Source organism: Kwoniella europaea, chromosome 3 (genome assembly GCF_036810445.1).
Source record: "Kwoniella europaea PYCC6329 chromosome 3, complete sequence".
Taxonomy (NCBI): Eukaryota; Fungi; Basidiomycota; class Tremellomycetes; order Tremellales; family Cryptococcaceae; genus Kwoniella; species Kwoniella europaea.
The window spans coordinates 1,353,532-1,366,901 of record NC_089489.1 but is presented as its reverse complement, the minus strand read 5'-3'; the positions used below and the strand labels follow the sequence as shown (position 1 = coordinate 1,366,901).

Genomic DNA, 13,370 nt, shown 5'->3' with positions numbered 1-13,370 from the left:
GTATCCGTTTTTCCCGCACCAGACAAGTGCTCATCATCTTTACCATAAGCTTGATTTCGATGCTCGACGCGATCTGTGGGCAGGCACTTAACATCTCAATGCCGACCATACAAGAGGAACTCAATATGAACGAGAGTGATCTACAATGGCTACAGACAGCTTTCCATTTAGCTGTCGGAAGGTGAGTCAATGTCCATCTACTCCTCTTATTTACTTCTATAACGTCATCATCGCTTGGGATACCCATCATATGTGACATATACTGCAGTTTGTTAGTTTTCTTCGGCAAAGTCGCCGACAACTTCGGTAGGAAACGGATCCTACTTCTTGGCATAGTATTGTTCGGTGGTTTCCAGCTAATTGGAGGTTTCATGTCTAATGGTGCCGCGTTGATCTCCACAAGAGCCTTATCAGGCGTGGGACTAGCGATGTGGTGAGCTCTATATAACACTTGGTAATGGAAAGGGGTCTATATCAAACAGCAGATGTTGATAATCAACACGTTGACGTATCTACTGTATGTAGTGCGCCCAGCGCTACTGGTATCTTGGCAGAATATTCTACGGGGAAAGCCAGATCGATCGCTTTTACCTGTTCTGGCATGGGGTTTGCCGTAGGCGGAGCATCGGGGATCCTCATCGGAGGTCTGTTTGTTTCTTATGTCAGGTGAGTGAGTCGATCGTAGCACGGCCTGCCCGATAATTTTACAAATCCGTCATGATTCACTGAACCATGACTCGTAGGTACACCTGGCGAAGTATTATGTTCTTCCTATCTGGACTATCGCTACTCATCCTCATTATGATTATCGTGTTTGTGCCTTGGGATAATTCGCATACTGAAGACAGGAGGATGGACTGGGTCGGAGCTGCTTTGATAGCAGGAGGATTGGCAATGTTCTTGTTCGCTATTACCGACGCTCAGAATGCCCCTGATGGCTGGAAGACACCATGTGAGTAGCATTGATCATTAAAACCAATTGCAATTCTGCCTCTTGATAAATGGTCTGGTAAAAGATATAATCGCAATCCTTCTGCTTGGCATACTATGCGTCACGACCTTCTTCTTCTGGGAGCATCACATAGCCAATAAGACTTCCAGATCTCCTTTAATGCGACTTGCTCTGTGGACACGAGCTCATGGTAGACTGTCGGCCTTGTACTTTACAAGTTTTCTCGGTAATTTGGGTTACATAGTGAGTGTCATCCACATCCGCAGTCTTGATCTAACCGTTCCCACTAATCAACACGTGGTAAGAGATCTCAATTAGTATTAATCGCAGGACGCTCTTTACAATGCCACTTTATATTTTCAACAAGTCCAAAATACGGGTTCGACAGGCGCAATGCTACGATTGCTACCCGTTGAAATTTCTGGTATAATCTGTTATGTGCTCGTGGCACTAGTGATACACAGGGTGCCGGCTTACTGGTTAATGTTGGTAGGTCTTCTAGCATGCGGGTGAGTCACTTTTGCCCATCCGACATCCGACTTGCAACTGCAGACGGTTGGTGACTTGGGGACACGCAGTTTTGCAAACATGTGTCTTGCGTTATCTGAGGGAAGTACGAACTACTGGAAATTACCATTTCACGGGATGTGGCTGTCAGCAATGGGCGTGGCATTGTAAGTCTCAATCTCTATACCCCACACCCAATTGGTTTGACTGTTCATCGAGATGTGAAATGTGTGGACTGACTATCAAGACCAATCGTCGTTCGATCGTCAAGTTTTGTACCTACAGGTCTAGTATTCGTCTCAAAATTCGCTTTGCCCGACGAATACAGCGTTGCCAGTGGCTTATTCCAATCGATGCTTAGGCTAGGTATAGCCGTTGGCCTATCGTTGATGTCAATCATCAACACTTCTGTCAAAAGTAATAACCTGGCCAAGGGTAAAGATGAAATCGAAAGTCTACTGAAAGGGGTACAAAGTGGCTTTTGGCTATCTGCTGCAGCCTGCTGGCTTGGTGTTTTCGTAGTGGCTACTGCGCTGAAGGGGTTGGGAACTGTGGGAAAAGATGGATCCGAAACAACCCAAGCTAGCAACGGTCCAGAGAAAGACGAGGGGAAGGACCAAGGTAACTCAGAAAAGAGTAAAAGAGAAGGTGATTGTTGAGTAGTTTGTTGAATAGAGGGCGGTCATGAGGCTACCACTCGCAGCTTAGGGATGCCACTTCCGACCTCTTGATCATCAAAACACCTAGGTTCAGCAATTTTGGTGCAATTGTGATGTACGTCACGGTCATTCGTGGCCTAAAAGGAGTGATTGACTCCTTTGAAAGACTTTGGGTCACCGCTGAGATCATCTATAGTCATTACCAATCGTGATATCAATTATACCCGAGTGACAAATTATCATAGCTTTGTGTACACCTTCAATGCAACTCGCAATTTTGCCTCTCGCCTTCACCTTTATAAACAATATCTTACTCTTCACAACGACAAAGAGTGATAAACCTGTATCCATCTTTAAAACTGACTAGAACAACGAGCATCTGAAATCTCATCACACCCCTATTCTAGAAATGGAATCCACACCACCGTTCGTCGAGCCCACCATCCCTTCCATCCCTCGACCTGTTCCAGGTCACCTACCTCATGGGAGGTCCGCTGCCGTTTGGTAACATCCCGTACTCAGTTTTGGCACATCAGAAAGGCATGTAGGAGTCGAGAACCAGCAAGACTGTGATTAGTATAGCTTGGAGGTGAAGAAGTACGTAAAGAGACAAGAGAGCTTATGCATGGCGTTTGAGCAGATCACGAGTGATCCCCCAACATTATCCTACCGCGTAGTGATACAATACTGTACATATCCCTATATTATAATCCGTGAGCTATATTCCAAAATCTTTCTGGGATCAGACCAATTCATTTCCACTCCCATCTCCATTTTTCCTGTGGGACCGATCTTGCATCTGCACCTCATTCTCCCTTTCCATGTTCATATTCATACCCTTGTCTTTACCCTTGAAATCGGTTTCTCCCTGGGCCTCCTTCTTTTCGGTCGTTTTGCCCAATACACCCAATCCCCTTAGGGCGACCAGACCAACAATCATGCCTGCCCAAGCGGCCGCCGCACCTAGCCAGAAAGCAGCCTGTAAGCCTTTCAGATACCCAGCAATCTTTTCTGCACCTCTACTATATGCTTTTTGTCGCTCCACATCCGCTATGACAGATGTGAATGCCAACCCGAATGACCCGCCTAGTCTCATGACTGTCATGAGCAATGCACCAGCCACGGAATGTTCGTCAGGTAATGAAAGTAGGGAAACGAATATCATCGCTGGGGCAAACACTCTAGAGTGTGATAAATTCAGTTGTTGACAAAGTTGTAGATTCTTTCAGAGATCACTTACAGATCTGCCCCAGCAGCTGACAACCACATTCCTTGGAAAGGGAACGTCCAGTAATTGGTATCCTTTCCGGATATAGCGAAGAACATACCGGCCAAACTGTTACGTTCGGATCAGCATATTGCATTGATCTTGTCTGTCCTCTCCTATCGCACTGGACTCACCCGCAAGCAAACAGACCGAAACAGACTATCCATTGGGCAGGGAGTCGATGAATCAACAATCCCACTAGGACATTACAGAGAACACCAGATATTTCGGACGGTAGGAACCGTAACATCGCTCCTACTGCTCCTGTCCCTTGTACTTCTTGGAAAAGTAAGGTCACCCAGTATAAGTACGACTGAGGATATGATTATAGTCCATTGGTCGGAACCGGATCTGTCAGCATCCTCCCACAAATGATAGCCTTTCCCAAAATTGAATGTTCGATGTCAAGTGGAAGGAAATAAGACCCACAGTGAACGACATCCAAGCTGAGAATCCAATGAAATAGACAGCTGATAATCTACCATTGGATCTTGTCCATAATTGTAATCTCATCAAAGGTGGCTTAGAATCTCTGTCTTGTAATCTTTTCTCCCATAAGAAAAACGCTACTATCATGAGGACTCCTAAAATGATGAAAGCGATTATATCTGCGACAAATAGGAGATCAATTTTAGCCTCCGAGGCCCTAGGATTTGAAGGAGGTACTTACAGCTCGTCTTCCATCCCTGAGGAGCTGATTCGCCCGCACTGACGACATATTGAAGTAAGATCAAACCACATGTGATCAACATCGCACCTGGCCAATCTATTTTTTTGTTCACTGTATGGGATTTATCCCAAGGAATGACCAGCCATGCTGCTGCACTAGCAGCGAAACTCAGACCACCAACAAACCATAATGCCGATCTCCATGAATGGCTACAATTCTGTCAGTTAGGCAAAGTATGGGTATGCGAAGTGGAAGACCTAAAGTAAGGGTAAAAACACTCACTTGACAAAAGAAACAAAAATTCCGCCAATTATCAAACCTAATGCACCTCCTATAGCAGCCCCAGCACCGAAACATGTAAACGCAAGTTGTCTTGCTCTTCCACTATATGTATGAGCGATGATACCAGTAGCGCTTGGTGTTCTGAAAACGTAGATATAAGCTGCCTTTCACTTTCTCACTTTCATATGTTAACGATGAGACCAACACTTACGCCAATGCAGCCCCACATCCTGCCAAAGCTCTCGATACCACTATCCCCGTACCATTCTGCATGAATCCTCCTACCGTACTCCATATGGCTAGCCATACCATCCCAATGATCAATAATAATTTTCGACCATATACGTCCGCCAATCTGCCACTAAGTAGTAAAAGGCTGCAACACATCGATTGGGTTAGTTATCGGCTCCTGGCTTGTGGTATGAAATAGACAAACTGACCATCCATTCGTCAATGAGTAAGCACTTGAGATCCACTGAAGATCCGTATCTTTCATACCCAAATCTTTCTGTATAGTCGGTAAACCAATATTCAAAACTTGCACACCAGATACAGTCATGACGCTTAACCCCATCAGAGTAACCGCAATGACTATTTGTCGAGTCTTCGATAGTTCTGCTACTTCCTCCTGTAAGTTGGGATCTTCATTATCAGTCTCATCCACAGGTAAAGGTATCATCGATGCTTCTTTTATCGATGATAAGGTGTTCTTATCCCTGTTGTCGATGAGCTCTTCATCGTTGTTCTCTAGTGTAGATTTAGCGTTACTGAACTCTAACGAAGTCGGGGGAAGTGGAGATGGCGCATTAATTCCAGTTGCATTATTGAGTTCTTGATGCTCATCATCATTGGTGAAGCTCAATCCCATGTCTACATGTCTTGATGAGTGGGTATTTGAGCTCATCGATTGATCTTTCCTCCTCTCGTGGGTTTTCTTCGTTCTTTTCGAACAATAGGGCCGAGTCGGATTTAGCCGAGACGCTAAGGTATTGCTGTTGTTGCTGTTGGGCTGGTTTGAATGTTGGTGAGTAACCGTAGTACCGCCAAATTATCTATCCATATATAGCATTCAATGTGAATGGATGGTGAAGATGGACAAGCTAATCATCGAAGAGTTTCCACCTTTCTTATATCAGTGATTGATAATGCGCGTATAATGTGATATGCTCGACATTGTTGAACCCGACCGATTTCAACGGCGGCTATTCCAGACAAACGGACCAGGTGGTGCCCAAAGTTTTTGAACAGTGGTACCATGCGGGTACGGGTAAAATGTAAATATGATTATCATTTTCGGGGCCCATATTTCATTCTCGACTCAATTGCGCCTTACGAGACGAGTATACTACCCATGAATCTGGGACGATTGATTACTGGTACTGGTCTATCAGAATGATGTCTATGCATTATCTACTAATTATATGTTGTTATGAACTGAACATCCAAATCCCTTTCCGTATTTAGGCCTAGTTAACCGAGATTCAGACCTTATTCTCCACACCTTGCTCCCGACCCTTAGCACCTTCCATAGGTATCTGATCATGGACCGCATTATCTTTACTCCTTTTCACGCCCTTGCCTATCGTACCCATCCCCCTCAAAGCAATGATAGCAATAAATAGCGCCAAAAAGCTGGTAGCTGCTCCTAGCCAAAATGCAGCATGGTATCCTTCCAGTAAAGATTCCTTATATGATTTTCCGCCTGTATCGTAAGCCTTGTTGAATTGCACATCTGATATTACCGTTGTAACTGCAAGACCAAATGATCCACCAAGTTGGATTAATGTTTGAAATAACGCTCCGGCTACTGAGTGTTCGTCAGGTAGGGAGAGGGCTGCTACGAATATCAAACCGGTTGCCATCAAGCTATACACAACATCCAGTTCAAGTAAGCAAAAATGAATCCGTAAAAACATATGTCGATTGAATATACGGAGATACTCACAAATCAGCTCCCATGACGGATAACCACATCCCGTTGAATGGTAATCTCCAGTAATTCGTATTCTCCCATGATAAAGCGAAGCAAACGTTACCCAAGCTGCAACGTACAGAAACATGTTGTTAGCTCTTGGTATTCATATGACGGAACAGGAAAGGTAACAAGTCGCCTGAGAGCACCCATGACTCACCCGGTAGCAATCAGCCCCACACAGACCAACCATTGAGTAGGTACCACACTGATCAAGAAAGCGACTATCACATTACATAGAATACCAGAGACTGAGGTGGGCAAGAACCGAAGCATAGCTCCTATAGGACCTGTCTCTTGAACTTGCTGGTAATACAAAGTCGCGTGATAGAATAGAGACTGCATTGTAGCAGCTCAAGTCAGTCAGGTACAACCTGTGTTGAATGGAACAAAGATCGACTTACAGTGAATCCCATCCAAGCTACGAAACCTATAAAGTATACCGCAGCCAATCTACCTTTTGCCCTTGTCCATAACTGCAATCTCATAAGAGGTGGTCTGGACGTTTTATTTATGATGTATCTTTCCCATAGGAAGAAAGCGACAACCAGAAGGAACCCAATGATAAGTAGAGCAATGATGTCTGAGAATTGTTGTATGACAACAACGTCAGCGAGAGAAAGGTATAACGCATAGATGTTGTCCACTTACACCCAGTCTTCCAGCCATGCGGAGCAGTTTGTCCTGCACTAATAGTAAATTGCAACAGGATCAAACCGACTGTTACTAGAGCTGCACCAATCCAATCTATCCGCTTATCGTCCGAATGAGGTACGTCGGAGGGTATGATGAATAACGCTACGGCGGAGATGAAAAATGCCAGACCGGCAAGTAAGAAGAGAGCGCCTCTCCAGGTATCTCTGCAGTGATATTGCCAACAATTAGCAAAATTAGCAATATGTGAAGACGATACCAAGGAAGCGCGGTATATCAACTCACTTGACGTAAGATACAAATAAACCACCGACGATCAATCCTATTGCTCCTCCGACAGGTGCTCCAGCAGAGAAACAGGCAAAAGCGGTTGATCTGGCTTTGCCAGTAAAATTCTCAGCGATGATACCAACCGCACTCGGTGTGCTATATAACATATCAGCCTAATGATAATGCTAAACGTTCCATTCCATGACTAACTGAAGCGATGACTCACCTCATAGCGGCTCCACAACCTGCCAGAGCCCTCGTGACCACCAACCCCGCGCCATTCTTCATGAATCCCCCAATCATCGTCCACAGCGCAAACCACAGTACTCCAGTGACAAACACAAGCTTTCTACCATGTACATCTGCCAATCGTCCACTTAAAAGCAAGAAACATCCGTTGGTGAGCGAATAGGCAGATGCGATCCACTGTAAATCCGAATCGATCATATGCAAGTCAGTCTGGATATACGGTAGTCCGATGTTGAGAGCTTGAGATCCAGCTGCTGACATGCACATGGTAAATGTCACTGTTGCAGCTACGAGGAACAGTCTGGCGGGAGATAGTGGCTGAGCACTAGGTGGTGGAAGGTCGGAATCGTCGATAGCTACTCTTGACAGTGTCTGAGAAAGATCGACATCATTGGCATTTTGAGGAGATGTAGTTTTGTTAGGTATTTCGGAGATGCCCTGTTGAGGCAAGTTGGGGAGTTGATGCATCTCTGATACGGGACTCGTCGAGGGCTTTCCATCTTTCTCGAGTTCTTCAGTGGGTACAGATGTCGATGGACCGGCGGTGGTCGTGTTTTGTTGAGATCCGAAATTATCGGTCATTGCGTTTATAGGTTTTCTCGTTTTCGTGTTCAGCTATACAATTGTCCTGATATTTTCGCTACTTCACATTCGATCGCTCTACGAAAGTCTTCTTTGTTCGTTATACACAGTCTCTGAATATATGAACAATTGGTCGATAAATACGAAGTGGAAGTAAAGAAATGAGGAAGTCAAATATGGAAAATCTCTGACAAAGTTTGAGGTGCGCTGATCAACTTTTCACTCTGCTCACCAGATCAACAGATCAACAGATCAACTGTCGCTTTAATCCGACTCGGCCGGAGCTTAACCCCGGTATCCGGTAACCCTTTTCCGACGGAAACAAATATCCCAATCTGTCATCGAGATCTGATCTTAAACTGTTGACGATCATCACGCATAATGAGGTATGCAATGTTCACTCTGGACCATACTCTTTAAGCTGCTCTCCCTACCCATCCCGAATACCGCTAATCAAGATGACGAAGAAAACAGTCGTGGTCACAGGTGATAACTTAGCTGCACAATGTCGTTTTTGCCTCGCATGCTGACCTCATCCTCATCCATCAGGCGCATCGGGTTTACTTGGTCGAGCGGTAGTTTCCCACTTCCAAGCTAAAGGTGATGAAGGTTAGTTCGACTTTCCCCCGATGTCAGATGCGTGAGACAATCTTTCGACGTTTGACTTGCTGATGAAGTTGTGGTCGTCAGTGATCAAACTTGCTAACTCTCGAGCCAAGAAAGATGCAAGTTACACTAAACTTGATCTAATGGACAAAGAAGCTGTGAATGGTTTCTTCCAGACTCATCCTACTATAGATGGTGCGCTATCTCCTTCTTTTACACGTAATCTGGGAAAATACCAGCTGACTGAATGAACCGATAGTGGTGGTGCATTGTGCGTTAGCTGGTCGGTCTTTAGAGGATGGAATCTATTCGGATAGCTAATACACTACGAACAGGTGCTGCTGAAAGAAGACCAGACGTTGCTGAGGCCGTGAGTTTTCCATATGAGCTGTTTCTTATAGACCTCTCGTATAGACAAAAGAAATTCCAACAGCTGATCACATAACGTTACCTTGACTCATAGGATCCAGAAAAAGCAGCCAGAGTGAGTTTCCAAGCTAGAGTTGATAATCTTTTATAGACTAGAGAACTGACGATACCCTCGACAGATAAACGCAGAAGTGCCAGCACATCTATCAGCCCTAGCCAACCAACGAAAGTTCCTCTTAATTTACATTTCAACCGATTACGTGTTTAACGGTAGAAAGTAAGCTTCCTTTCCTCTTTTACTCTTCGACCAGAGGATAAACTGATTTGATTTCTTTGCTTGATAGTCCACCTTACGAGGTAGACGCTCAACCTGATCCTCTGCAAATGTATGGTCGACAAAAGCTAGATGGTGAGAAAGCCGTATTGGCGGAGAGGGAGAAAGGTGCGAACGTGATTGTTTTGAGGGTCCCCATTCTGTGAGTCAGCTAACAAGTGCTCGAACCGAACGCTGCAATAGAAGATGATCATGGCTGATGTACCTATCATCCCAAAAGATACGGTAAGACTGAATACAACGCTGAATCTGCGGTCAACATATTGCAAGATGGTGAGTTGGCTCACGCCAAACGTAGTGGCTCCAACGACATTACCAATTCACTCATCATTAATATCATGATATGCACATAGTTGTCGAAGATCAATCAGGAAAAAAGTACAAGATGGATGCCTATCAAGTTAGGTTCCCTACGAATGTGGAAGATGTAGCTAGGGTCTTATACGATCTATCTCGTGAGTTGATTTTAGGAGACTGTACGATTGTATTCAGGCTATACCCTGTGAATGCAAGATGGAGAGAATGATTCCATAGTGGACTGATCAATTACTGGTATTTGGCTAGACCTCGACAAACCCCTTCCTTCGATCCTTCATTACGCGACGCCTTCACCTGCTCTGACAAAATACGATATGACGCAATTGATTGCTCAACACCTCAACCTTCCCATTGATCATATAATCAAAGACACCAATAAACCTGGTCCTGACGCTACACCTCGTCCGGAGAATACTCAATTATCTACCAAAGCATTGAAAGAGCTGGGTGTGGATGTAGGGGAAAGAAAGAGTTTCGGGGACTGGTGGGGTGATTATATAGCTGAAGTGAAATGATCGCTCGTTGATTATCTGAATATATATATTAGTATGCTGCACTCGTAGTCAAGTCAATGAATGATGCGCCTTGAGTAAAGGTAGGAAAGGTTCAAGAATAGGTAGATAAGGTTGAAAATCTCTTAAAATGCATGCAATTGATCAGGAATAAACATGTAACAATGAACACAAGAAAAATACTATATCCAGTCCCACAGTCCCACAAGAGCAAACCTAAGCCTTGGACCTCCTCTTTTCAGTCATTTTCTTACTCTTTGGTAATTTTATCTGACCGGTCGAAGAATTATTATCATCTTTTTTATCAGCTTTGGAAGCGACCGGTTTGGCCGACACTTTTATACCCTTCTTCTTCAATGCTTTCCGTTTACTCTCTATGATACCAAAATGAATGATTATCAACATATGTATCTCAGTCGATCTGCTTAGATGATAAGGGAAACGATGAGTGACTCACCTTCGATCAATGCTTGATCCTCTTCATCATCGAATTTACTAATATCTCCAACTTCCTCCTCAACGATCATACCATCATCATTCAATTTCTTGACCGGCTTTTCATCTTCTTCCTCAGCTGCAGTATACTTGGTGTTTTTCTTACGTTTCTCAACTTTGAACTTGGCAACGAAGAATCCATCCATATTATGTTTATGTGGATAGAACTGCAAATCAAGATTTAATCATTTCGTCAATAAAAGACCGTAAAAGTCTTTTGCTTGATAAAGCCTGTGTGATGTTGAAGAGTCACACTCACCCTCCTTGTTAACGAAACACTAGGATTGAAATTCTTGCCTTCAAAGCTCTTAAAACCTTCTACACCAAATTCCAATCCGGTCTCTACCAATTTCACATTAGGTCTTTTCCTTAATGCGTAATCCACCACAGACTCATTCTCGTCGACCGTCACTGAACATGTCGAGTATACAACATATCCACCAGTGGAGGAGTTGGGGTTGACAGAGTCGATAGCACAGAGGATGAGTTGTTTTTGCAAATGAGCGAGGAGCTGGAAATCTCTTTCGGTCTGAAAGGATTTAGATTGATTAGCTTTGCGGGAAAAACTGAGGTGACAAGACAGATGAGGAAAGAAATTTGATTATATGAGAACTTAACTCACCTTATTAACCTTCACACTAGCATCTTTGGAGATAACACCCGTTCCACTACAAGGAGCATCCAACAACACTCTATCGAAACCACCTATCACTTTTGGGAACTCTCTTGCATCGTAATTCGATACAATCACATTCTTACACCCCATTCTGTGTATGTTTGCCGTCAAACTCTTTGTTCGAAGTTTATTGGAATCGTTCGCAAATATTATACCGGTGTTTTGTAATAACGCGGAAATATAGGTGGTTTTACCTCCTGGGGCAGAAGCCATATCTAATACTCTTTCATTGGGTTGAGGAGATAGGGCGATGACGGGTAAGAATGACGAAGCGGCTTGTAACATGTAATGCCCAGCTAAGTATTCTGGTGTAGCTCCGATCGGTACTTGAGATTCGAATACTTGTAAACCGACTTTAGACCATTTACCGATAGGCTCTAGTGTTACTCCTCGGTTGATCAGCGCTTGAGCCAGATCACGACGACGGGTACGAAGGGTGTTAGCTCGGATGGTCACTGGACGAGGAGATTCGTTAGACTCGAAAAATGCCAATGCCTATATCGAAAGTATAGAAAGATCAGTATGAAAGCTAGTGCGATGGGAAGAGAGACAGCTATTTACCTCATCGGCAGGGAAGAGTTTCATCAATTTGCCAACTAAAAATGTGTTGTATCCGAAATACGTGGCAATATCATGTTGTAACTGCAACAAGTGATCTGATCTGGACCTGTAAGATCGATGACACCGATCAGTGAACTATCGACGTCAGGGAAACTTGATGGCTTTAATGAAAATACGACCACTCACTTTCCTGGAACACCTTTTGACATCTTATCATCTTTACCCAAACAAACACCTACCAACCACCTCATTCGCTGTTCTACCTCTCTGAGACTCGTACCATGTTCGATCTCCTCTTCTTCACCACCTCTATCAACTGCAGGTAATGTATACGTCTCTTCCAGGTCATCTTCTAAGTTGGTCTGTATATTATCTTCGTCATCCTCATCTCCCTCCTCGGCGGCAGCGGCCATCTCAGTATCTTCATCATCTTCTGAGGCAAATGCCGAATCTTCTTCATCACCCTCATCTTCGTCTTCGTCAAATTCATCATCCAACATTTCGTCGTCCTCGTCATCTGATCCCAGGTCAAACTCATCTCCTAATTCTTCGTCATCTTCATCTGAAGGTGCTTCATCTAGATCGAACGCATGTTGTCCAAGCGGTAGGGATTCACCATCATCGTTGAGATCCTACAAGGCCATCACCGTCAGCTGTACATCCTCTCACAATATAGATCTAAAGTAAGCAGCTTACCTCGTCTTCCCCCTCTGAATCAGAAAATTCCAACTGCTTCACTGGTCCTGAACGTTCTTCGAAGTCTTCCTCATCCGATCTACATCCAAAATGTATATTAGCTGGTGCTCATCTTGTACAAGGAGTAATCGACTCACGAAGCAGGCTTTTTACCTTTCTTTGTACTTTTCACTTTGACAGTCTCTTCCTCATCTTCCGACAATTCTCTATTCACCTTGAATCAGCCTTTTATCTTTTTGGCGATGCGGCAAAGTCGAAAAGTTCAAAACGTGTAACTCACCCGGGCTGTAAAGCCTCATCCAAATCGCTATCATCCTCATCAACTTCATCTACCTTCTTCCTCCTGTGAGCAGGTAAAGGTTTCCTACCTAACGATCCTTTCTGAGCTTTGATCTTCTTCTGATCATTTGAAGCAGCGGACGAGGGGGCCTTCTTCTTCTTGGCCTGTTGTCTTCGAGAAGTAGATGATTTATCGGGCACACTACCCGGTAAAGGCTTTACGTCGGCTTGCTTGTTCTTGGCTCTTCTACCCATTTTTGCTAGTTTATCGAATGGTTTATTGGTGATTGGTATATCAGTTACAGTCAAGAATATCTATCTTACTTACTCCAAAACAAACTTTTTGAAAGAGGTGGACATGAATTCATGCATCCGCTTAAACTTTTTCAACATTCCACGGTAAATTTATGTCAGCACCCCCATTTAGGATCACCAAGAAGGTGGAGATGTCCGCTTCATC

At 44.1% G+C, this 13,370-nt stretch overlaps 5 protein-coding genes across 5 annotated transcripts; 2 read left to right on the top strand and 3 right to left on the bottom strand.

Annotated features, from left to right (window-relative positions):
* Positions 1-98: 98 nt before the first annotated feature.
* Positions 99-2,118, top strand: V865_008363 (uncharacterized protein; the record flags this gene model as incomplete). The annotated part of the gene is made up of 8 exons (XM_066232099.1): positions 99-181; positions 269-433; positions 526-666; positions 744-952; positions 1,017-1,195; positions 1,283-1,461; positions 1,531-1,626; positions 1,707-2,118. The coding sequence occupies 8 exons, from the start codon at positions 99-101 to the stop codon at positions 2,116-2,118; spliced, it is 1,464 nt and encodes a 487-aa protein (XP_066088196.1).
* Positions 2,119-2,860: 742 nt separating this feature from the next.
* On the bottom strand, positions 2,861-5,205 carry V865_008362 (uncharacterized protein; the record flags this gene model as incomplete). Its single annotated transcript, XM_066232098.1, has 8 exons — positions 2,861-3,299; positions 3,359-3,454; positions 3,520-3,698; positions 3,815-3,993; positions 4,056-4,264; positions 4,338-4,478; positions 4,549-4,713; positions 4,778-5,205. The coding sequence occupies 8 exons, from the start codon at positions 5,203-5,205 to the stop codon at positions 2,861-2,863; spliced, it is 1,836 nt and encodes a 611-aa protein (XP_066088195.1).
* Positions 5,206-5,818: 613 nt separating this feature from the next.
* V865_008361 (uncharacterized protein) lies at positions 5,819-8,064 on the bottom strand (the record flags this gene model as incomplete). The annotated part of the gene is made up of 7 exons (XM_066232097.1): positions 5,819-6,203; positions 6,283-6,378; positions 6,470-6,648; positions 6,714-6,892; positions 6,961-7,169; positions 7,249-7,389; positions 7,460-8,064. The coding sequence occupies 7 exons, from the start codon at positions 8,062-8,064 to the stop codon at positions 5,819-5,821; spliced, it is 1,794 nt and encodes a 597-aa protein (XP_066088194.1).
* Positions 8,065-8,522: 458 nt separating this feature from the next.
* Positions 8,523-10,206, top strand: V865_008360 (dTDP-4-dehydrorhamnose reductase; the record flags this gene model as incomplete). The annotated part of the gene is made up of 10 exons (XM_066232096.1): positions 8,523-8,550; positions 8,614-8,673; positions 8,755-8,865; positions 9,006-9,040; positions 9,134-9,154; positions 9,219-9,316; positions 9,384-9,515; positions 9,594-9,646; positions 9,727-9,828; positions 9,938-10,206. The coding sequence occupies 10 exons, from the start codon at positions 8,523-8,525 to the stop codon at positions 10,204-10,206; spliced, it is 909 nt and encodes a 302-aa protein (XP_066088193.1).
* A 213-nt stretch (positions 10,207-10,419) lies between these two features.
* Positions 10,420-13,165, bottom strand: V865_008359 (uncharacterized protein; the record flags this gene model as incomplete). The annotated part of the gene is made up of 9 exons (XM_066232095.1): positions 10,420-10,577; positions 10,661-10,865; positions 10,958-11,227; positions 11,321-11,869; positions 11,936-12,041; positions 12,122-12,567; positions 12,632-12,710; positions 12,769-12,837; positions 12,912-13,165. The coding sequence occupies 9 exons, from the start codon at positions 13,163-13,165 to the stop codon at positions 10,420-10,422; spliced, it is 2,136 nt and encodes a 711-aa protein (XP_066088192.1).
* Positions 13,166-13,370: the final 205 nt, after the last annotated feature.